This window comes from Medicago truncatula, chromosome 7 (genome assembly GCF_003473485.1).
Source record: "Medicago truncatula cultivar Jemalong A17 chromosome 7, MtrunA17r5.0-ANR, whole genome shotgun sequence".
Classification (NCBI taxonomy): domain Eukaryota; kingdom Viridiplantae; phylum Streptophyta; class Magnoliopsida; order Fabales; family Fabaceae; genus Medicago; species Medicago truncatula.
In genome coordinates, this window is record NC_053048.1 from 46,481,159 (window position 1) to 46,506,250 (window position 25,092).

The following is a 25,092-nucleotide window of genomic DNA, read 5'->3' on the forward strand; positions in this document are numbered from 1 at the left end:
TCACAAATAGTAATGGAAATATTAAAGGAATAGGTGGAGTACGAGACTGAGTTCAGAAATATTGTAAGCTCGTGCCGAACTGTTATAGATCAATGTAATGTAATAACTTTAAATTATGTTAGGAGACAAGTTAATCGCATTGCTCACTTTCTAGCAAAAACATCTCATTTTTTTTATTAGTCGCCAAGTTTTTGATTATATGCTTGCTTACTTGAATTGCGATATCATTATTAATTTGAAATGCATTAAGAGTTCTTCCGTCACAAATAAATATATAAATTTGATTAATCAAAAGAAACAAAAAATAAATTCAAACTAGGATTTTGGTTTAATGCTGCAAATCTCATTTTATTCAATAATGTGCAAGCAACTATGTACAATATAACCATAACACTAGTATTTCACTAATGGAACTTTTTCTAAACTGAATTTGTCTATAAAGTGAGAAATAAGGGATATATTTACCCACCCTTTTACTTGCTCACTTTAAACACAAACACAAACACAATGAAGAAAGAGTCTTCTATAGTTTCCTTCATATTTCAATTCCACGTTTCTTGGGACGCCGTTCTTCAAGCTCCTCATGATACTCATAAGCCAATCCACCATGGCTAGTTAAATCCAATCCAGACATCTCTTCCTCATGTGAACTCCTAAGCAAATTCAATTTATGAAGAATAAAAAACAAGGTTCCCATAGTAACACTCACCCAAACAACAATGGCCAAAATTTGAACCAAATGTGCAGCCAATAATCTTCCACCACCTCCCAACAACAAACCATAAGGCCTATCAGGAGAACCGCCATAAACTTCCTTAACATATTGTTTCTTAGCAAACAAAGCAGTGAAAATAATCCCCCAAGTACCACACCCACCATGAAGTTGTGCAGCTTCAAGAGGATCATCATATTGAAACTTCTCAGCTAACATATTGCATCCAATCAAAACCCAAGCGGCAATGAATCCACAAATAATTGCAGCCCAAGGATCAACAACAGAACAACCTGCAGTTATAGCAGCAAAACCACCTAACAAACCATTACAAACATCAGTAACATTCCAATGACCTGTTTGCAAACGTTTCCCAAACAAAGTAGTGAGTGCTGCTGTGCATCCAGCCAATGTAGTTGTCACAGCTGTTCTCCCAATAGCACTCCATTGACCATAGTAATTACCACTTTCACCATAAATTTTCAAGATGTTGAGAAAAGAACCAGGGTTAAAACCATACCAACCAAACCAAAGTAAAAATGTTCCCATAACAACTAAAGTACCACTATGTCCTCTCATTGAAACACCCTTACCTTCATGATCAAATCTACCAATTCTTGGTCCTTCAATCAAAGCACCCCAAAAACCAGCAACTGCACCAACTAAATGAACGACACCACAACCAGCAAAATCAATAACACCGGAACCAAACAAAAGATTTTCAGACCGAACCGGACTACCCCAACCATCAGCAGACCAAAACCAATGAGCAACAATCGGATAAACTAAACCTGTTAGAAAAGACGAATAAATCAAATAAGAAACAAATTGTGTTCTCTCAGCAATTGAACCACTAGTGATTCCTGCTGAAGCAATTGCAAAAGCCCATTGATATAGAAAATATCCATAATCAAAAGACTGAGAAGGAAAATCACTAAGACCGAAAAAATGTTTTCCAATGAAACCATTAGAAGGTGTGCCGAAAGCAAAGGCAAACCCGAAAATATAGAAAAAGATGCCGCCTGTGGCTGCATCAAGAACATTGGTTAACATAATATTCATGGTGTTTTTGGCACGAACGGAACCTGCACAAAGCATGGCAAAACCGAGTTGCATGGCAAAAACAAGGTAAGAAGAGAAGAGAAGGTAGGTGTTGTCAACGGCATAGGTTGTGTCAATGAATTTGTTTGCAACGGCATTAAAGCCGTTGCAGATGTATTCGGCAGCGGCTGTGGAATTTGCACCACTGCCGAGGAGAGTGTTGAGGTCGGAGGCGGAGCAGGTGAAAGAAGCCATCGTGAACTGAACTAGAATATAGGATCTGTGGGGTGAAGAATAATGGTGTTGTGGTATGGTATGTTGGTATAAATAGTGAAGATTTGAACGGAATCTTGCGTTTAATATGGTGAAACGTAACTGGAACCAGCGTGCATATTTTTACTTTCGATTTTTCAAAACAAAAAAAGATTCATTCATTTTACAAAAAAGATACTTTTTTTTTATAAAAAAGAAGATATTAATAAGTAGTCAAAGATATTGTTCAAAAAATTTAAACTAAATTTATTAATAATTTTAAACTGAAAATTATTATTTACTTTTTTTGAAATAAATTTTAAACTGAAAATTAAGAAGTAACTAAAATAGGAGAATTAATATTTGACCAATGACTATATTCAATTATTCACGTAGATAGCTAGATTAGTTTTGACCTTTTTCTTCACTCAAAGAGTATAATACTGTTTCCATTTGACTCAATTCAAAATCAACCATAGACTATTTTGTGCAACATCTTTTTTGGTTTTTATTATACAACGGTGGTGATTGATGACAATTTATCATGAAATTTTTCTGTTTTAAACATTACTCCTAAAACCAATATAATTTTTTTTTAAAATGCATGGTTTTTCTTTGGTCAAGAAATGTTGGTCTTAAATTCATCTGAAAAAAAAATACAAATTAGTCGGTCCAGTTAAGAACTTTCATAAATGATTAATGTGCATTTTCATATCCATTCATGCTCATTCTCTCATGCTTTCTATCATGTCTTAATCTCAACCATTCATTCAACACATTTTGCTCGCGTTCAATTGAACTTCTCAAAATATCACTGTAACTTAAGTCACGCTGCGTGAGTTAACTCACACAAATTATAATCCAAGTACGCTCAAAAACAACATGAGTCAGCTTCTAAAGTGCACTGTATAATATCGGATTTTTCAATCTCAATATATTCTTTCTCTACACGTCTCAATTTCTAGCATCTTATCAACCGAAGATCACTGTATAATATTGGAATTTGCAATTGACCAAAGATCCCATGAAATTTGTAATTGACCAAGGGGAAAAGAAAAGGAAAGAGCTATAATTTGTTTCGTAGTGCTGTACAATATCAAGGAGAAAAGAATAAACATTTTTACCTGCTAGCAATCATCTCCAGTAATTTAAGCGAGAGATATATAAAAAAGGCAAAATAGTGCAATCATAGATTGAAAATTGGCTTCATGAGTTTCAGAAGCTAAATCTATTTCTCAGGCAGAAATATAACGTGCGTGAGTTAAGTTGCGCAGATTTTAACATTTGTGTTAGTTAAGTAACGCATGTGTATTTTCAATATTTCAGTTGAGCGCGAGTAAAATGTGTTGGGAGAAGAGCAGTAATCAAAAACTCCTAGAATGCATCTTTAAAAAAAAAAAAAAAAAAAAACTCCTAGAATGCAATTCTCCTACTCCTTATATCAACCTCCCATAAAAGGTCAATCAATTTCTTTCCTAAAAAGAAAGAATATTCTAATTAATGTTTTTAATTTGAAATTCAAATATCGACATTCACTTAATGTATTTAATAACATTTCAGTTAAATGATATAGGACACTTTAAAAAAAAAAAAAAAAAAAAAAAAAAACTTAGAACTAATTTAAGGGGTCTAATCCTACCGCCTAATTATACAACCATGATTCATGCAAAATTGCTTTCCTTAGCTGAACTTGATTTTTCATTTATCTTTTTTTTTAGAGAATCATTTATCTTCTTTTTTTTTTTTTAACGTTATTTTCAAGTATAAAATGCAAATACAAATATGGATGAAAGACTAAAATAAAAAGATTCATTTCATTCTATAGTATGCAATCCTAGATGCGATTCTCCTATTCCTTATGTCAACCTCCCATAAAAACTAGTAATAAATTTCATTACAGAGATGAAAGAATATTCTAACTAATGTTATTTAATTTGAAATGATAACATTAGTTTTGCTAAAATGATATGGGACAGCTGATTTACAATTATACAACCATTATTGAATTATTGATTCATTTCTTGTAATGGAATATTGATACCAGTTTTGCTAAAAAAGAAATTAGAAAAAGTTTATATAAGTCGAATTCTAGGCTAATCTTAGTTAGAAAAAATCTCAAGACTAAAAATAAAAATAAAAAAATACTGACCTAGCTATTTATATATGGAAAGTGTTGTATAAAGCGACAAGTTGAATCACGAAAGGTTCACGACCGTTTAAAATACTACTGCATTTTCTTTCCAAAAAAAAAAAACTACTGCATTTATTGTTGACGACATCATGTTTGGTAAGTGGGAGAACTTTTTTTTTTTTTGTTATCAAAGAAATTTGCAATTCGTGAAGCCTTGGTTGATTATTTTCTCGGGATATATAGCAATCCTCTTTATATATTACCAGTCAACGAAATTGACAATCCCATTTACAACAATGTCATATCTCATAGACGGATGAGTGTTGTCTTTACGAAAAATGGTTTTGCTATCTAAAAACTCTAACGACACAACTTGTTATTTGCTTGCATTATATTCTGTGTAATTAATCCTTATGGGTGGTTTGGTGCACGTGATAGGAAGACAGGATATGATAAAACTATCATATCATATTTCAATTTGTTGTTTGGTGCGCCAATAGAAAAGGATAACTTAAACCCATTTATAATCCTATCCTACTCATCCTTTGTTATTTTTATCCTTAGTTTTTGGTGGGTTAGAATTATCCTATCATGATTAGCACTTAAATTCTTATTTTGCCCTCTCTTTCAATTCATCACTTATGTTCTCCATACTCTCCGTCCATCTACATATACCTCTTCCTCCATAACTCTTCAACGACATATCTTCTATTTGTTACAGACCTGACCTCAATTCCACCCTACAATCACCTTTTCCTCGATTTGTTTAACTTTTTGTGTGTTTCTTTCTTGATAGTCTATTTTGTATTCAAGTCAAATTTGAAAAGAGATGAAATAGAGAGCTTAGGAATTTCGTATTATCTTCAACAGAGACAACAATTAGTTGGGTTAAGAGTTTAGATTGTAACTGTAAAAAATTTATAGGTTTCTGCTGGCGTATGAATTTTTTTTTTACAAGTTAGAGTTACACAAAGGGGATTTGATAGAACTTTGTAATTGAAAAAGGAAGAAGACAGTAAGCAATTTTTTTTAATTGAAGAAGCCATTAAATTTCTTTTTAATTTTTCATTAAGAATGAAGATGACGACATCTCTAAACATAGGAAGAAGACGATTGACAAATTTATTTTATAACTTTGTATAATTAATTACAGGGTAATTATGTCATTTAATTGTGATATGTATGATATCATATTTCTTATCATGTGTGCACCAAACATATGATAGGATTAATTATGTCATTTAACTGTGATATGTATGATATCATGTTTCTTATCATATGTGCACCAAACAAATGATAGGATCAATGTTTATCTTATCTATATCATTTCCTATCTTTATCCAATTTCATATTATATCTTTATCCTATCATATGCATCAATCAGCGTTTAATGAATAATGTCAATCATAGTTGTTCAAATTCAAATACTTGTGGGTTTTGTGCCGATTACTTATCAATTATGGGGACTTCCTTTAAAAAAATATATATCAATTATGGACCAACGTTGTAAATATTTGAACTTAGGTTCACAATTGAAATCATCATGAATCGTACATCATTTATTTTTTTTCTTCAAAAAATTCAAATAACATTCCTATAAAAATTCAATTCAGATTCAAAATGGAAGCTCAACGTATTATTCCAATACATTCATAAAATATTTTGCATAATCAACTGTGTATCAAAATTTCGTAAAAAAAAAAAAAACTAAATATATCAAAATCTTAGTAAAAAAGAAAAGAAAAGAGGGGTATCAAAATAAAATTATCTACATGTGTATTTTAGTACCAATGAAAAATAAATGCATTGATTTAACACATTTACATTTTGATATTTCATTAAGGAAAAAAAATTACAAATTCATTAAGGGGAAAATGATTAGTCATTTTGTACTAAAAAATTATTTGTCTATAATAATACTTAATAAAAAACATAGTATATATCCCTTCAACAACAAAAAAAGTATAAATTATACTAATATTGCAGTTCCAATATCTTGAACAAAATGTTGCAATATCTATGGTCACGTATTGAACATTTAGGGTGTGTTTGGATTGACGGTTTAGGAGAGGAAGGGAGGGGAGGAATCACTTTTATTTTTTAAATTATGAACAATGTAAAATATATTTTTAAAATAAATTAACTGTTTTTGAAGTATTATATCATCATCAATCATGTTGTTAATTCAATTTTCTAAAAATCATTTTATAATGTCCGTAATTTAAAAAATAAAAGTGAGTCATCCCCTCCTAAACCCTCAATCCAAACACATCCGTCTAAGACTATTGAAGTGGAAAGTTTTGAAATTTATCCTATGTGGGTCGATTTGAAAATTTTGACGATGTGGTTTCAGCTCGATCCAAATATGGGAACTTGATTTACTGCTGGTATACCTTGTCCATCTTGACTTGTATCTCATAGATGAGGTAGAAGTCTAAAGTGTTTCTAATGTGATAACTCAAGGGTTGCCTTGCCTCATTTCCTGATCATTGTGACGTGTGTTTGAACTATGACTTGAATGCCGTGATGACGGGACTGTTACTTTTTTAGGGGCATAATATGAACCTTTGGATCCGAAGGTGTAAGGTCGTATCGTTTGATCGTACTTTAGTACTCCCGAATAGTTTTCAACTGTTGCGGCCCTCCAATTTGAGGGGCCGCAACAGTATGTATTCAAATTGGAGCGGCTCCTCCAAAATCGAAATCTTCAAGGGATAAGCAGATAACCTGTCGTGAGAAGTCTGATGCTACTACAGACTTCAATTAGCATAAGCAGGTTCCCTTCGATTTTGGCTTGGAGACTCTTTCAGAATAGCTTACCGACAAAGGATAATTTGTTGGTGCACTGTATTCTTTCTCACGACAATCAGTTATGTGTGATTGGGTGTGGTGGTTTGGAGACTGCTCAACATTTGATTTTATCTTGTCCTTGTTTTGCTTCTCTTTGGGCCTTGTTAGGTCTTGGCTTGACAATTGTTTCGCTTATCCGTACTATTTACAGGAACATGCTATTCAATTTGCTCATTTACCCAGCGGTTTACGAGCAAGTCGAACTCTTTTGCCGCTAGTGTGGCTTTGTTGCATTTAGGTTTTGTGGAATGAAAGGAATCATCGTATTTTCAAGAACATGGAAACTTCTATCCTTCATGTTTTCTAGTCGATCATATTTTCTATTGGTGGATGGAGACAACTAATATTAATATTCGTCATAATTTTCATATTTGGTAGTCGAACCCGTTTATTTGTCTAGGCATCGGCTAATCTGTTGTAATTTTGTATACTTTTGAGGTTCTTTTTGGCACACCTTATATTATTAAGGACGCTCGTTTATTAGTAATATATCTCATTTTTGTTTGTTCAAATAATAATAATACTTAACAGGGTCAAAGAAGTTTTTTATTTTTTTTCGAGGAGGGTTAAAGAAGTTTAATTCCCTATAAATAATATTGAAAATGAAGGACTTCATTCGACCGATAATGAGTGGCGCGTTTGTTTGTTTCATACATATTAAGATAAAACTAAAAGAAAGAGAATAATAAAATTTTACAAAATAACTAGTTACAAACCCGTGCTTCGCACGGGTTGAATAACGTATTTTTAAAAAATTTAACTCCGAAGAAGAAATCTTATAAATTACGGAAAATTGTTGTCCTTTATCAATGTGAAAATCAAAGCTGCGTAAACCAAAATTTTGCAACACAGAGTCTAAAACACTACATAAAAAATAACATAACAACTATTGTAATCTCTTATTCCTTAAAGTTAACCCGAACGCAAAATTTTGCCCTAGATTTAACCTAACTTCTTTGCTTAATTTTACAGTATTAACCCTATTTAATTTAATCAAAATGTTAAAGTTAATTGTTAGGGAAATCAAATTAAACAAATCGCTCCTAATTTTACTACAAAAATTATATTAACCCTAGATTTAATTTATGCAAAATGTTATCTCTTATTTTTAAATGTTAACCCGTGACGCAATATTAACCCTAGATTTAACCTAATTTTTTCATGTGACTTTACTATATTAACCCTAGATTTAATTTATGCAAAATGTTATCTCTTATTTCTAAATGTTAATCCTTGATGCAATATTAACCCTAGATTTAACATATTTTTTCGCGTGACTTTACTATATTAACCCTAGATTTAATTTATGCAAAATGCTATCTCTAATTTTAACCTAATTTTTCCCTCCACACTTTTGCATTTAATATTTATCTAAAGTAAAATAAAATGATGTTCCCAATTATATGTTGTTTTTTTGGAAAGGAATAACCGTTAACCCGTCTCGCTATACTTAATCTAATCTCTTACTTATAAATGTTAATCCTTCTTGCTATACTTAACCTATTTTATTTCTTAAAGTTAACCCGAACGCAAAATTTTGCCCTAGATTTAACCTAACTTCTTTGCTTAATTTTACTGTATTAACCCTATTTAATTAATCATGTTTAACTTAAACAAAATGTTAACGTTAATTATTAGGGAAATCAAAATAAACAAATCGCTCCTAATTTTTCTCTTTAAATTTACTAAACAAATTATATTAACCTTAGATTTAATTTATGCAAAATGACATCTCTTATTTCTAAATGGTAACCCGTGACGCAATATTAACCCTAGATTTAACCTAATTTTTTCGTGTGACTTTACTATATTAACCCTAGATTTAATTTATGCAAAATGTCATCTCTTATTTCTAAATGTTAACCCGTGACGCAATATTAACCCTAGATTTAACGTATTTTTTCGCGTGACTTTACTATATTAACCCTAGATTTAATTTATGCAAAATGTCAGCTCTAGTTTTAACCTAATTTTTCCCTCTACACTTTTACATTTAATGTTTATCTAAGGTAAAATAATAACCTTAGATAATCACGGCATAAAAAAAAATCTTCGAAAGAAAAGATGTTAAAACAACGGAACATTGTGATTCATCATAAAATATGTATGAGCTGATTTAGAGATCATATAATCAGTTTATGAGATTAGGAATTGACATAATATTTAGGATGAAAATAATTGAAACCAATGAGAGTGATTGTTTTGCGATTTCCTTTTAGAATTGTTCTTGACACCTCGTTTGGGAAATGCTAAACAGGGAAATAACAACAATATATTAGTCTAATGCATATTAACATGGATAAGACGTATGCGAATATAGTTACATATAATTTATAAAATAAAGGTAGCATAACTGATTTTAAGCTAAAGAAAATGTATCATGACTTCTAATTTATCTTCCTAAAAAGGCTAGATAAATGCATTCATGTGCATTATATGAACCCCGTTGACCAATTAACATTGTTGAAACAAATGGAAATTAAGCATCACTCCCGCATGTGCATCTATAGCTAGCACCATTTGACAATGATGTCTTCGAACATTTGGTGAAACTCTCATAATATTATCCAAACTGGTTAAGATTGAATTTAGCTGCTTTCCAAATAGTCATGCAATATGTATCCTAACACAAATATGCACATGAAATAAAGAATAATGCAATATGTATTTTTAATTTGTGCGTAAAAAATTCAAAGCATGTTTGTGCATAAAAAAAGAAGACCTTGACTAAGTTTATAAATTCAACAATTGGCCTAACTTGAGACAGATTGAAAAAATCTTTGTACGAAGTACATTGAGAAGAAGCCGAACTCTGACTTAAGTTCTGATTGATGCTTTGACTCTAAGCTTGAGAAGTGTTAAGGTCACGACAACAATTCAAGAAACATGGTAAAAAAAACAATTAAATCAGATTGTGAAATAATAATTTACTCTAACACTGTATTGTGAAATCATAATGTAAACTTACTAAGTCTTAAACTTCTCAACAACCGAATAATGTAGGTTGATGAGTAGCCTCGAACCTGACCAATTGTTATATATATTTGGGTTGCCATTTACTACAAAATGGAAGCAAATAACTCAAGGTAAATAGATGGTAAATGATAAAGCTACGAAATATTTTTCCCATAGTGTTACATCAACTATATTCTCACTGCATAAGGAAAGACATATTTCAGGTCATTAACAAACTTATACAAAATCCTATCATCTTCTGCTGACAAATAAGAAAATAATACCTTTTATCTTTCAACACAATATTCGTACACAGTTTCTTTCTAGTCCCAATTGGAATTATCTTGACAATATCTTGAAGATGCCCGATGATTTCTTAAAAAAATTACTATTATAAATGTTGGAATTTATACTATATGATATTATATTTGTTGGTGTCATGGAAACATATATGTTTAGTTTTTTTGAATAAGAAAAAGATATTGATATATAATATTAAAAAATAAAGAAAAGGTTCCCAGCGTGAGTTGAAAAGGTGTTTATAAAATAAATTGTGGAGAAATAGTTTTTTAAAGTAACATTCAACAACTTCTGGTCAAAGCTCATTCTATTCAATTTTATGCGTTCAAAAAATGTTCTTTTTTTAGCAAGTACTTAATTGATATTGTGTTTGGCCTAACTTCTCCTTAAAAATGTAAAGAAGTTTGAAAAAAGTCGGGTCAAACGATACCTTAATCTTCCACAACGGCAATGTAGAAGCAACTGAATTTGGGAGAAAAAATTGAAAAATAGTTAAAAATATAAAAATTGGAAAATAATTAAAAGTTATTAAAAATATAAAAATTAGAAAATAATTAAAAAAATTGGTTAGGGGCAAAAATGGAAATTTATAGGCAACCTTAAAAAAAAAAAAACTCAACCAATTAGTAATTTACCAAATTGCCCCTAATAGGGGCAAAATGGTAAATTCAAAGGACATTTCTTTTAATATAAGTATATAGAAGTTTCGAAGTACTTCTTCTGGACTAAAAATGTAAAGTTGAAGTCTTGAAGATATTGACTTAGGTGTAGTATTAATGTGTATAATTAGATTATACAATTAATAAAATATAATTAACATCGGAAATTGTTGTATTCAAATTAAAGGAGTGAAATAAAAAAAGACAAAAATTAGTAACAGTTAGCAACTTGTGCTTAAATCAGGTGATAATATATATTGTTTTCAGATCCTAAAGCAACATTTAAATTAGCTGGAATTAGAATCTAGGGCTTGACATCATCAAAGAGGTGACTACTTCCAGTAGATGGAGTACTAGACTTCTTTGCATTACCCTGGAGATTATTATTTGACTGATAAGGTAGTTGAGTTCCAAGTGTTTGACTATAGTTTGGTTGTGTGAGCAATGAGTTAAATGTATTAGCGATCCAAGCACCATCTTGTCCATAACCATTTCTTCTGGATGAAAGTCTCGTTGCAGCAGCAGGATATCTAACACCGTATGGATTGACAAGATTGTTTAAACTAAGTGCACCAGGAGGTGTAATGCCGTTGGTTGTCATTGTGTTCCTAGCACTGATATTGTCTATCCCATTGAACATCGTTCCAAAACTGTGAACTTTGCGTCCTCGCTTCTTTTGGATGGCATGGTTTTGTACACCTAGAGACGTACTTGGAACGGTGTGAAAAGGATATCCATAATTTGTTGCCAACGTAGATCCTGATTCTTGAGATATACCATTGTTTATGCCATTCAGTATTGTGGAAGCTGTGGTGAATCCAGAGGCATTATTTTGCAAGGCGAATGCAGGGACATTATTTTGCGTGGATATCTGATTCTGTATTCTAGAACGCAGTGAGGACAATGCATTCATTGCATCCATTGTAATCGGCTGAGAGGCCTGATATTGAGGCAAGGGATTTCCGGCAAGTGGATTTGTTTCGGTTGACCTAGAGACCTGATTATTTACTATAGAATTTAGTGACGACAGTTCATTCTCTAAAATCTGCTGAAAGGCCTGATTTTCTTGTGACTGAGTTATTGAGTGCAGTCGCGATATAGCTGAGAGCGGACATGATGCAGTTGATCTTGATCTCCGATTCATTAGCACGGAAAGTGAAGACAACTTTTCGGTATTAGGCGGCAAAATATGGTTATGTTGAGAATTCACAGCATCACCTATAGTACCATTGTTGGTTGAATCCGGCAATGGAGAAGTCTTAACCAGCTTGGAATCTTGTCTCAGTTTTTTCCATGTCTTAGATTTATCAGTTGCATGACAATGATCTGTATTTAAAAGGCCATCCCCCCACTTCAGACATGGTGCTGGAGAGTCACACACATAACAGTGGCACTGTGTATCACCAAAGTTATAAATCAAAGTAATAAAAAGCATATGTTACTATCAAATAACATATGAGAATAATAATTATATGAGTAAACAAGGTACTGCAAATATAATTTCTAAATTCTAACATAGTCTTAATCAACTATTTATTTTTACCTGGCCACAGTGTCTCTCATGAGGGGTTGAAGAATAAGGAAAATTGCCACAAAGATGCCGAGAATGAGGATAGTCTCTGCATGCAATCTGCAAGTCAAAAACAAAATTAACATCCACAACTAGATGTTGCTGATATAACTTCAATCATAAGCCAAAAAAAAGTGTGCAAACCATAATTCTGAGTATATAAAGCACATGCATGATAACCAAGACATCTAGGGTAGAACTTATCTTTGAAAAAGAAAGTGCAAACAGTAATGTTGTAACAAAAATAAATCCTTAAATCTCAGTTTGAATAAGGTGTGAATAGCCAAATTTTGGTGCCTAAAATTGTAAAGGTCATCCTTGAAATTTATGAAATTTCTAGATGATCCTTAAAATTGAAAATTATCAAACAAATTAGTCATTCTGAAACAAACGACTAATGTATTTGGAGATTTTCAGTTTCACGTGCCATTTTGGCATTTTCTTAAGTTTGGCAATTATATTAGCAAGTTCTACAATATAAAGGACTGAGTTAGTAATTCGCTCAATGAATTGATATGTATTGCACCCTCAAACACAATTCTCAAAGTTATTTAAATTCATTAAAATTCAAATATGGAAGAATCATCAAAATACAATCAAGATGCAATCACCAAAGTTTTAAATAATGGTCGCGCTGGCGTATAGAATTTTACAATTTTGGATGTTACCGATGTTGCGTTATGGATTGTGGTTGTTGCGGTGTGAATTAATCACAATATTCCACAACTCTTAAATAATGATAGCAACGTAAATAACTTAAACTAGATATAAAGTTGGAGTTCTAAACTAGATAAAGAGATAACATTATGTAATTTATGATCAAATATGTACTAAAAATATGATGTTCATCTATTTCAATTGAAATACGGCTTGTCGACAATGATGATTTTTGTTCATTTTGTAAAAACCGTGAAAAAACTTTAACATCGCCTACCTATACCCACGGACAGTTTTTTAAAACCTTGATCATCACTATGCAACATAAAATATTAGATTGAAATTCAATTATAGAATATGAATCCGTTCAAAAAAATTTTTTTTCTTTTTCTCAGACCATAATAACACCAGGAAAAGCAAAACTATTTAACTTCTACAAAGACAAAATTAAACAGAAACAGTTTTTTTTTTTTTTAAATGACATGATTCCTATAAGAAAAAAAAAATCCTACCTTTAAATTAAAGAAGAAGATAATTTACAAAAGCAGTATACCTTTCCCTTCTCGCCAACTACAAGCAACTCATCATCAAACCCAGTTGGAGAATCAATGTCACATTTAACTTGGCTCTCTGGGTCACCATCTAAAACCACACAATCATCATTAACTCCATTAGGTTTAATATTCACTTGTAAAATCACACAATCGTCGTCATCGTCATCAATTCCATTAACACCCTCGCTTAATTCTTGTTCCGGCATGCTTTATCAAATCTGCGAGTGTAAAACTTGGCCAACAAATGGATGCCCTAGGTTTGCGTAAATAAAAAAGTATGCCCTAGGTATTCCCCAAGCTAGCTATATATAGAGGTGAAGATTATTATACTCACGCTTAAGTTGTTTGCAGATTGGGTTGGGCCGGTTTTGGTCAAATCTATTACCCACTCACAATTAAAAAATCAGATTGGATTTGGCAGGTTTGGATAAAAATATGTATTTTTTTTATGTCAAATTCGAATCAATTCAATGCGATGATGGTCAATAGATTATAAGACATGACTTTTTTAGAAATTCTCAATACAAATATGTAATTATTTTATGAAAATTTTAATATTTAGACTAAATTTGAGTTAAATAAGTTTTTTCGTTTCTATAAACTATCAAATATTTGTTCCATCTCATAAAAAAAATGGCATGTTTATGTCCCTGTAAAAAGCTTTCAACATGCGATTTTAGTCCCTTCTATATTCAAATTTGTATAATTATTCTTGAATTTTTAAAATTTTGGCGATTATTTGCCAAACCACCTCAGGTTTGAACTGCTCGGTTCAGGTTGGACCCGAATTTGACAGGTAAGAGTAAAGTACAGGTTGGGTTGGTTTTGGTCATCGAGTTAAACGGGACACCAGAACTCATGAACACCCCCTACTCACACTTCCATCGTGGCCCTATTCTAAGCCTTATTATACTTTGAGAGGTTACTTGGTTACAAAGTAAGGAAACTTGGTCATGAAGCTCTTCACTTGCAAAAAAATCAAAATTCTAAGGAAAGTGCAAAGGAGCTGATTCACTAAGTGAGTCTCCCTTCACTTAGCGAATTATGACGGTTTAGTGACCAAAAAGAATGAGCTGACATTTTCCTCTACTTGAAGAATTGTCCATTCACTAAGCGAGCATGACTTCTCTTAGCGAATATTTACTTTTCAAAATTCTATAAATGGAAGACTTCACTTCACTTTTTCACCATCTTTGGCATTCTTTCAGTTTCAAAAAACACACACACACATACACTTCAATTAATTTATGCAATGAAGTTTGATCTATTCCTTTTATGTTTTTATGGTTAAGTTCATTATGAGCTAAATCACTCTTGTAGTTAAGAAATGATGAGGTTACAAGTACTTTTGCATATATATAGTAGGTGTGTAATAACATTTAAGGTTCTTTTAAACATGTTAAAACTCTAATCTTTAAAATAAAACTTGATCAACTTTATTTGAGTGGAAGTTACTCGAGCGCAAGAAAGGAAATGAATATGGAATTAGTTGTTTGATATGAGTTATATTTTTATGCTTGAAAAAGATAAAAACCTTGAATGACTAGATATAGCTTTCATGTCATAAGAAAAGATATAACATTTTGAGGAAAGATCAGACCTTTTTAATGTTGTATGGTTAACTTAGCAATTGTGAACCTTGAGAAAGTAGTATCCATAAGTTAACCGTGTTGAAAAACCCCTTAGACCATTCTGTCTCCATAAAGTAATTCAATGTGCAACATCCTGATATAAGCATACCTCTAATTTTAACCAGGTCATTTAATTAATTTCAAGAAATATAAAAGGAAAAGACTTTTGGACTTTAAAAACATTGATTTGAGAGACTTTGTTTTGACTTAAAGATGGTTAAAACCAGTTGGAATTATGCTACAACATTCTGAGTCCAGAATGAACTATTTGTCTTTGTTTATCAACATTTTCATTAGTTACAACCATGAGACATTAAAGAATTTTGGCTACGTACATAATTGATTATTCCTAATTATTTAACATTAACTTATAAGTTATAACTTTTCAATTAATTTACTTTATTCATATAAATCAAGCAAATACACTTGGTAACTCTTCCAAAATTGCTAACCTAGAAAAAGTTGTATGTGATCAAACTAGAAACTCCAGTTAACATTGATAACAAATTGATTTTTGATTGCTAATAACAAGCCATATGCATAAACATTACCTCTGAACAAAAATATGTGAAATACTCATGTATTCCATTCAGAGAAGCAAGTGTTTGATATCATCTAATGAGAGTTGAGTATTTCCACTAAATGGAGTACTAGACTCATTTGCATTTTGTGATATGTTCTGAGATCCAATTAATAAAAGATAATTAATACTGGAAATTGTTGTGTATCAAATTACAGAATTGAAATAAAAAAGACAAAAATTACTAAAAGTTAAGAACTTGTGCTGAAATCAGGTGATGATATATTCTTCACATCCTAAAGAAACATCAACATTAACTGGAATCAGGAAGTCAGTGCTTGACATCATCCAATGAGAGGTGACTGCTTCAAGTAGATGGAGTACTTGACTTCTTTGCATCACCCGAGATATTATTATTTGACTAGTAACGTGGTCAACCTGCAAATGTCAGGCTATAGTTTGCTTGTTGAGCTGCAAACGCCGGGCTATAGTTTGCTTGTTGAGCTGCAAACGCCGGACTATAGTTTGCTTGTTAGGCTGCAAACGCCGGACTATAGTTTGCTTGTTGGGCTGCAAACGCCGGACTATAGTTTGCTTTCTGGGCAGCAAATGCCGGGCTATAGTTTGTTTGTTGGGCTGCAAATGCCGGGCTATAGTTTGCTTGTTGAGCTGCAAATGCCGGGCTATAGTTTGCTTGTTGAGCTGCAATATATTTTGCTTGTTGAGCTGCAATATAGTTTGCTTGTTGAGCTGCAAATGCCGGGCTATAGTTTGGTAGTTGAGCTGCAAACGCCGGACTATAGTTTGGTTGTGTGAGCAAGGATTTAAATGCAGGGGCATTATTTTTCATGGCAAATGCAGGGGCGCTAGCAAACGCAGAGGCATTATTATTCATGGAAAATGAAGGGGCTTTAGCAAATGTAGAGGCATTATTTTTCATGGCAGATGCAGGGGCGCTGGTGTTAGCAAATCCAGAGGCATTATTTTGTTTGGCAAATGCAGTGGCTAAATTCTTCATAAAGGCCTGATTTTGATATGTGCCAGTTTTTGAAAGCAGGCCCGACACAGCTGTCCTTGATCTCCTTGCTGAGAGGGGACGTGGTGCAGATTTTCTTGATCTCCGATTCATTAGCACAGAAAGTGAAGACAACTGTTTGGCATCAAGAGGCAAAATATGGTTATGTTGAGAATTCACAACATCTCTTAAATATTGTTATTTGAGAATCATCAAAAAACTATCAATACAAGTAACTAACAATACATCTAAATGCATATAATATATCCAGGCATCAGGCATCAGGCATCCTGCATGAGAACAGCAGTTAGAGGGCAGAGAGGAAAACAAAATACAGAACGCATAAACTAAAGGCTCACACAGTAAACACCAACGGTACAACTAAACCCACAAGTTTTAGCATCAATACATGATTTACACCTTAAAAAATCTGCAACAACACACAATGAATTGTACGGGGTATGAAGGTGAGAGGGTATGCATCATGGTCTTTGCCGTGACAAGCAATTCCTCATTACTTCATCTATGTGGAAACCGACTCTCACGTTTTATTAACCACTTTTATTAGGAAGGGACATACACAACCTTAAACAAACCTCTCTTGAATGAAATTAACCATTTCAACCCTACTTCTCATAAACAAAAATTTATTTAGAAATGAATGACATGACTCCTATAAAACAAAATCTACAAGATAATTTACAAAAGCAGCATGAAAAATTACCTTTCCCTTGTCGCCAAGTACAAGCAAATCATCATCAGACTCAGTTAGAGAATCCTTGACACCTTTAACTTGCTTTTTTGCCAGTGACGTGGCTTTCTAATTGAGAGAGTGTGCGTGAGAGAGTGCAAAAGCGCCTGTCGCTAGCACTGCTCATATTAGCAAATCAGGTGGAGAATCAAATAAATTCCAAATCCTGGAATTTAACGCTCATGAGGAAAATGTGGACCGGTCAAACGTATTTCCAAACTGACACCAATAATAATACGGCTCAATAAATAGATAATTGTTTCCCTTTAAAAAAAAAAAATAGATTATTGTTTCCATCTCATAGTATTTCATTAGCCCATTCTCATGCCACTAAATTAACTAATCACCTTTCTTGGCTTAATGAGATGTTGCTAGTTTACGGACTTGTGTGATTTTTGTTTTAGAGCATGGCAGAGAGAATTGATGGTTTTAGAGCATAGCATTTCTTGTGCTTTTAGGTGCATTTCTTGTGCTTCTTCAAAAAAAAAATTGATGGTTCTTACTCCTTTTGAATAGATATGTGTTCTCCGTGCTTGTTGTGTACCTTAATATGGGCCGTAGATTAAATTTGTATGGTTTGTCAAATAGAAGTATACAGCAACTGTATTTCTTAAGTTGGAAATTTTATTAATAATTTGCTAAATGTTTATGTGAATGGTTTTGTTTTTATATGGATTATCCATTGTACTAGAATAATACAATGATAATGAAATTAACTCTGAATTATTGTGGGGCATTGTTGTTTGATAGTCATTCAAGCAGACTTGAATAATAAAATTATCAATAGAATTATGTTTATCCTAGTTGAAGGTGATGTCGCTTAGAATTTATCTAAGTAGACTTATATACTAACTATATCTTTTTGGGGAGGGAGTGAGGATAACAGAAAAATTTTCTGGATTGCTTGGAGCTCAGTTTGTTTACGAAAGGAGTTTGGAGGATTGGGGGTGAGGCAGTTAAGGGAATTTAATTGTGCTTTATTAGGGAAATGGTGTTGGAGGATGTTGGTGGATAGAGGGGGGGTTCTAGTATAGGGTGTTGGTGGCGCGGTATGGTGAGGAGGCTGGGAGGTTGGGGGTAGGAGTGGTTCTTTTTGGTGGAGGGAGATTTTAGCATGAACGAAAACTGAACGTTGGAAATTTTTATACGGACGCAAACATGCCATCTTTTTTTTTTTGAAGGACGGAAAATAAAATATGATAATTTTTAGGGACGAAAAAACTTAATTAACCCTTAAAACTTTAACACTTGAAATAAAAATCTTAAATTGTATTACTAAAAAAAGTATAAAATTAACAACTAGTTTTAACCGGTTGGGTTTGCGAGTTCAAGTATGGTTTTGAAATCAAAAACCACACCAATCTGTCCACTTTTTCTAACGTGTTAATTCATAAACATTTTTTTTGTTCAAAGTTGTTTTACTTTTACTTGATGTATCTTAGTCAAAATTATTAGAATTAATAAAAGAGATCATACATGTACTTGATATAAAAAATTTAACTTGATAAAAAAGGTACAATGATATTTGTCCACCTTACATAATCAACCATAGAAAAGTTATTGTTCCTGATGAAATCATTCATGGTGGCTTGAAGCAAATTATGTTTCTCCACTTGAATATTGAACATGATTAACCATAGAAAAGTTAAGCCACTAATCATTCAATGAATTAATTGTCTCCTTGCCCAAACAACCATTGACAATTATCTTTGATGACGTGAGTTTTCTTCTTGATACCTAACCAAATAGAAGAATCTATTCGATAAGATATGGGACACTTGTTTGCATAACCCTCGATTTAAGAAGAGAAACCGTGTGATAACATGACTAATCCTCTATACGATGCAGCTTGCTTTTGTTTAAAATCAAACTCAAAATTGGTTTTATTTGAATTTGTTCTTGAATTTTTGTTTAAAGTTTAAACTTAACTATGATTAAAAAACTGAAATAAACTAATTTACATAGAAAAAAAAATATAACAGATTGTGATTTAAAATTAAGTTGGTAATTTTTGGAGTTAATTACTCAAATTGTGTGGTGTTAGAAAAAATAATCCTTAAATATGAAGAATTTTCATTATCTTGATTTCATTAAACTCATTTTTTGGGACAATAATAAATTTAGGAATATATTATATAAAACAATTCAATATTAAGGGACATATTTCTTTTGACAATAGCAGCTTAATTAATTCAATTCATTAAAAATAATAGACAAAATACAATAAGAGATAATCGACAGAAAAAGAGTGACGAGCCCACAATACAATCACTTTTGCTAAGGTATATGAGTAGTTGTTGTATTTGATTGTCTCTTAATAAACTTAAGCATAAAATTGGATAACTAGTTGATAAAAACCCTAAAAAATAAATAAATAAATAAATGAAGATTGACAATGAAAAATAATTAGAAGAATCCGAGTTTGATTGATTTCTGGATAAAACATTTTTTGTCTTATGCTTACTTTACCGTTTAGGGTCCTTACTGTATAAAACAAACCTTCTCTATTAGCTTGAGACCATAACCTTTCCACTACATGAAATGATTCTATTCTAAACTCTATCTTTGATATAAGTCACAGATATTAGCCTTGACCCAAATTCAAGAGCACACATATAATGCTCATGATTTTGGTCCCATTACATGCATTCCTACTAAAAATTATTTCTGATCTATTCGGATTGAGCATTTTCCCTAATGTTCAACATAGGTCTAAACATATTTATAAATGCCTACCTGAAAAAAGCAAACAATCAGCTGCATATAGAGCAAATGCATTATAATAGGCATGCTCCGGAAAAGGAAAAAATTATATGTATGTGTGTGTAGACACAGTGTCGGTGTAATGAATGAGCGACGATGATAAACCTTTAGCCACCAAAATAAAAAGGTATAAACTTTGATGTAGATTATACAAATAATCAATAAAAGATAATTAATACTGGAAATTGTTGTAGTAAAAGATAAATAATACTGGAAATTGTTTGTGTATCAAATTACAGAATTGAAATCAAACAGACAAAAATTACTAATAGTTAACCACGTAGGTGATGATATATACTTTTCACATCACAACGCAACATCGACATTAACCGAACTCGGGAAGCCAGCGTTTGACATCATCAAATCAGAGGTTACTCCTTCTAGTAGATGGGGAGTCCTAGACTTCTTTGCATTACCCCGAGTATTACTACTTCTAGTAGATGGAGCCCTAGACTTCTCTGCGTTACCCCGGATTTTACTGCTTCTAGTAGATGGAGTCTTGGACTTCTTTGCATTGTAACGTAGTTGAGCTGCAAATGCCGGGCTATAGTTTGCTTGTTGAGCTGCAAACGCCGGGCTATAGTTTGCTTGTTGGGCTGCAAATGCAGGACTATAGTTTGCTTGCTGGGCAGCAAACGCTTGTTGAGCTGCAAACGCTGGGCTATAGTTTGCTTGTTGGGCTGCAAATGCAGGACTATAGTTTGCTTGCTGGGCAGCAAACGCTTGTTGGGCTGCAAACGCCGGGCTATAGTTTGGTAGTTGAGCTGCAAATGCAGGACTATAGTTTGGTTGTGTGAGCAATGAGTTAAATGCAGGGGCATTATATTGCATGGCAAATGCAGGGGCATTATATTGCATGGAAAATGCAGGGGAATAATTTTGCATAGCGAATGGAGGGGTGTTAGCAAATGCAGAGCCATTATTTTGCATGGCAAACGCAGGGGCGTTAGCAAATGCAGAGGCATTGTTTTTCATGGCAAATGCAGGGGCGTTCGCAAATGCAGAGGTATTATTTTTCATGGCAAATGCAGGGGCATTATTTTGTGTGGCAAATGCAGTGGCTAAATTCTTCATTAAGGTCTGATTTTGATGTGCGAGAGTTTTTGAAAGCAGGCGCGACACATCTGACCTTAATGTCTTTGCTGAGAGGGGACGTGATACAGCTTTTCTTGAACTCCGATTCATTAGCACGGAAAGTGAAGACAACTGTTTGGCATCAAGAGGCAAATATATGGTCATGTTCACAATCATCAAAAATCTAAATGCATATAATATACTCAGGCATCCTACATGAGAACAGCAGTTAGAGGCCACAGAAGAAAACAAAACACATCACATAAACTAAAGGCTCACACAGTAAACACCAAAAATACATCTAAACCCATCATTGTCTTCCTTTTTTTCATTAATAGTCACCCCCAAATTCATTCCTATAATGAATAATCTTTCAACTTCAATTCAATAATCGCTATCTCTGTTAATTTAGATTGCAAATCTGAATCCCATCCCAACAGTGACAAAATTCGATCACCCCCAAAAACTATTTACTTCTACAATGACAAAATTGACCATTTCAACCCTTCTTCTCGGAAACAATGTTATTTTAGAAAGAAAAATAAAATATGACATGACTCCTATAAAACAAATTCTATGTGTATATTAAAGAAGAGGAATATTGACAAAAATAGATGCCGGGAATGAGGATAGTCTCTGCATGCAATCTGCAAGTCAAAAAGAAAATTAACCTCCACAACTAGATGTTGCTGAATCCAAAAAAAAGGTAAAACTCTACAAACTGTTTTAGAATTCTAAAAATGATTTACATGCAAGTTAATCAAATCAACCCATATTGGTGGCTTAACAATGAAACTGCATTTGTAAAATTTCTAACCCAGAAGGAAGTATATGAAAGGGTCAGGTGAAATGTTGAGCTGCTCAGAGGAACTTTATATGTTGTCTATATTGATAGACAGGGTTTGGGAAGTACAATCAGCACAAATTGAACAAAATGTTTCCTCTATCTCCTGAGCTTGTGCAGTCAAGGGGAAGCAAAGGATTGCATATGATTCCCGAGACCAATCATAGCACTTCATTTCAAAGAAATACTTTTCTCTCGCAGACTTAGATAAAGACTCTTTTCGTCTACAAAGAACCTTTACCTTTTACTCCTATGAATGAAAAGAAGGCAAGCAGAGCAAGACACGGTAATATACATGACGCAAACATCTAATAGCTTGGAAATTAAGCATTTAAAACTTCAAAGTTCTACGGAATAAATTGGGGCATGTTTATAGATAACTTTGCAGGAAAAAGAGCACGCAACACTACACTATTAGACATTCACCAACTCATAATATAAAAGTTGTAAATCAAATCAAATGTCTCATCAAATACTTGCGAAGTACAACCTTAACAGAACAAAGGAGAGTATGTCATGAATTTCTATGCTAATTTCTGTTTACATACAAGAAAATAAAACCAATGCCAAAAATTATGCTTCAGCAACTAAATTTTTAGAATTAATATGTGATCAGTAATGCTAATGAGAGGTTGGCATTTCATACAACAATAGAAAATAGCCAAAAATCAACCTCAAAACCGGATCCTCGCACTTAAATGCAGAAGAATCAAACAGGGGTTGGTATTTCATACAACTATTGGTATCCTCACAATTTTGTGCGGTTACACTATAAATAGCACTTAGCACTTGGCATGTATATATGAAAGTATTGTCCAGAAGCCACTGTATTCAAATATCACTTTTCTTTTTCAGGTCAAAAATAGAAGAATACCCAAAAGTGGTGGATAACAGTATGGCCGCTACACCAAAGATCAGGGAAACAATACAAGCAATTTATACTATACACTTATAAGAGCTCAAAAATAGATTACACAAAAGTGAACACATTTCATAACTAACCATCAATGTTCAACATTCAAATCAGAGTTGGAGGAGCATGGCTGCTGGATTTATCACACAAGAGAAGAGGTTGCTGAATTATTCAATCCAATATAAAAACAATTAATTTAATGATTTATCAAGGAACATCTGGAACTTACCATATATCCCCATTTACATGAGACACCATGAAAGGAGGTGATGTTCAAGGGGATGAATTGTCAGTTACCTTTCCATTTAGCAAGAACAATGTTGTTAAACCATTAATGTAAAAACCATTTTTTCTACTTCCAAGTTGTTTTATAGGAACATAGAAAATTTTAGGAGAAACACTTAAATTATAGTTTTGGGTGAACATAAGATAAGATTGTTTTCAGTGTTCTAACATATATAACACAAACACCAAGCAGCTTGGAAATCAATCACTCGAAACTTCAAATAAAGGACTATGTATATACTAAAAAGACTAATGTATTTGGAGATTTTCAGTTTCACTTACCATTTTGGTATTTTCATAATTTTGGCAATTATAAAGGACCGAGTTAGTAATTCACTCAATGAATTGATATGTATTGCACCCAATCAAACACAATTCTCAAAGTTATGTAAATTCATTAAAAATCAAATATAGAAGGAAGAATTGTCAAAAAACTATCAAGACATCATCACTATGCAACATAAAATATGAATCCGTTCAATTTGTTTTTCTCAGACCATAAATAACACAAGAACAGCAAAACTCTTTAACTTCTAGAATGAATAGTTTAACCATTTCAACCTTCTTCTCAGAAACTATGTTTTTTAGAAAAAAATTATCCTATAAGACAAAATCAACCTGTAGAAATTTACAAAAACAGTATGAAAAAAATACCTTTCCCTTGTCGCCAAGTACAAGCAAGTCATCATCAGACTCAGTTAGAGAATCCTTGACACCTTTAACTTGCTTTTTTGGTTTAGCAGTTAGAACAACACAATCATCATCAAATCCAAGTGGTTTTTTCCATGAAACATTTAGAATCACACAATCGTCATCATGATCATCATCAACAACCACATAAGCCTTACGTATTTCTTCCTCCGACATGATACAAAAACTGTTCTGGAACTGCCGTGATCACTAGGTTTATTTCCTAGGGTTTTCTGCTTGTCCAATGCTATCTATATATAAAATGACGGTTTAGACTTAGTGGGTTGGATTGGGCCTGTTTTTGCCAAGCCCTAACCCTAGATGTGAAAAAACTGATAAGTCCGAGAATAAAGGAGGAAATGTATTTCCAAATACTGTAATTTAATGCTGATGAGGAAAATGTGGACCTGTCAAACGTATTTCCAACCTGACACCACCAATAATAACACGGCTCAAAAAATAGATTATGGGGTATATTTCAAACTCACCTGATAATCCTGTTTCGGTTAGATAATCCTGGCTTAACTTGTGTGATTTTTGTTTTAGAGCATCGCAGAGAATTCGTGGTTGTTATTATTTGTGTGAATAAAATTAGCTTTACTCCTTTTGAATAAACTAGTATTTAGACCCGTGCGATGCACGGGAAGTTAAATATGACATTGATTAATAAATAAAGTAATCGTAAATGAAACAATAATAGTTGTAAGTGAGCATGAATTAACGTGTCCAAAATAGAATCAATAAAAACTTGAAGTAATTTAGAATTCTCGTTATCATATCGGATAGATAAATAAAAATAACTAAATGCAACTACTAATATAAGTTTGTCTTGAGTAATAATATACAAATTTGTGGATAATAAAGACGTGTCAATTCTCAACAATTGAATCAGTAAAACTCATTTTTGTGTCCATGACTTTTGGTG

The 25,092-nt window shown here is 32.6% G+C and overlaps 3 protein-coding genes across 3 annotated transcripts; all 3 read right to left on the bottom strand.

Moving 5' to 3' along the window:
• Positions 1 to 389: 389 nt before the first annotated feature.
• LOC11440466 (ammonium transporter 1 member 4) lies at positions 390 to 2,031 on the bottom strand. Its single transcript, XM_003625370.3, has one exon. It carries the CDS (start codon positions 2,006 to 2,008, stop codon positions 536 to 538), a length of 1,473 nt encoding a protein of 490 aa, XP_003625418.1. The 5' UTR covers positions 2,009 to 2,031; the 3' UTR covers positions 390 to 535.
• A 14,333-nt stretch (positions 2,032 to 16,364) lies between these two features.
• LOC11445280 (nuclear pore complex protein Nup58) lies at positions 16,365 to 16,961 on the bottom strand. The gene has a single exon (XM_003625373.1). It carries the CDS (start codon positions 16,959 to 16,961, stop codon positions 16,365 to 16,367), a length of 597 nt encoding a protein of 198 aa, XP_003625421.1.
• Positions 16,962 to 20,545: 3,584 nt separating this feature from the next.
• On the bottom strand, positions 20,546 to 24,467 carry LOC11424591 (uncharacterized). The gene is made up of 2 exons (XM_003625374.4): positions 24,132 to 24,467; positions 20,546 to 21,567 (listed from the first exon to the last, which is right to left on the bottom strand). The coding sequence occupies exons 1-2, from the start codon at positions 24,342 to 24,344 to the stop codon at positions 20,668 to 20,670; spliced, it is 1,113 nt and encodes a 370-aa protein (XP_003625422.3). The 5' UTR covers positions 24,345 to 24,467; the 3' UTR covers positions 20,546 to 20,667.
• Positions 24,468 to 25,092: the final 625 nt, after the last annotated feature.

Bases quoted from the DNA above. Each gene is read 5' to 3' on its own strand.
- LOC11440466 (XM_003625370.3), bottom strand. From the start codon at position 2,008: ATGGCTTCTTTCACCTGCTCCGCCTCCGACCTCAACACTCTCCTCGGC.
- LOC11445280 (XM_003625373.1), bottom strand. From the start codon at position 16,961: ATGAATCGGAGATCAAGAAAATCTGCACCACGTCCCCTCTCAGCAAGG.
- LOC11424591 (XM_003625374.4), bottom strand. From the start codon at position 24,344: ATGTCGGAGGAAGAAATACGTAAGGCTTATGTGGTTGTTGATGATGAT. The intron at 21,568-24,131 runs GTATTTTTTTCA...GATGCCAAACAG, and splicing joins TACTTGGCGACAAGGGAAAG to TTGTCTTCACTTTCCGTGCT.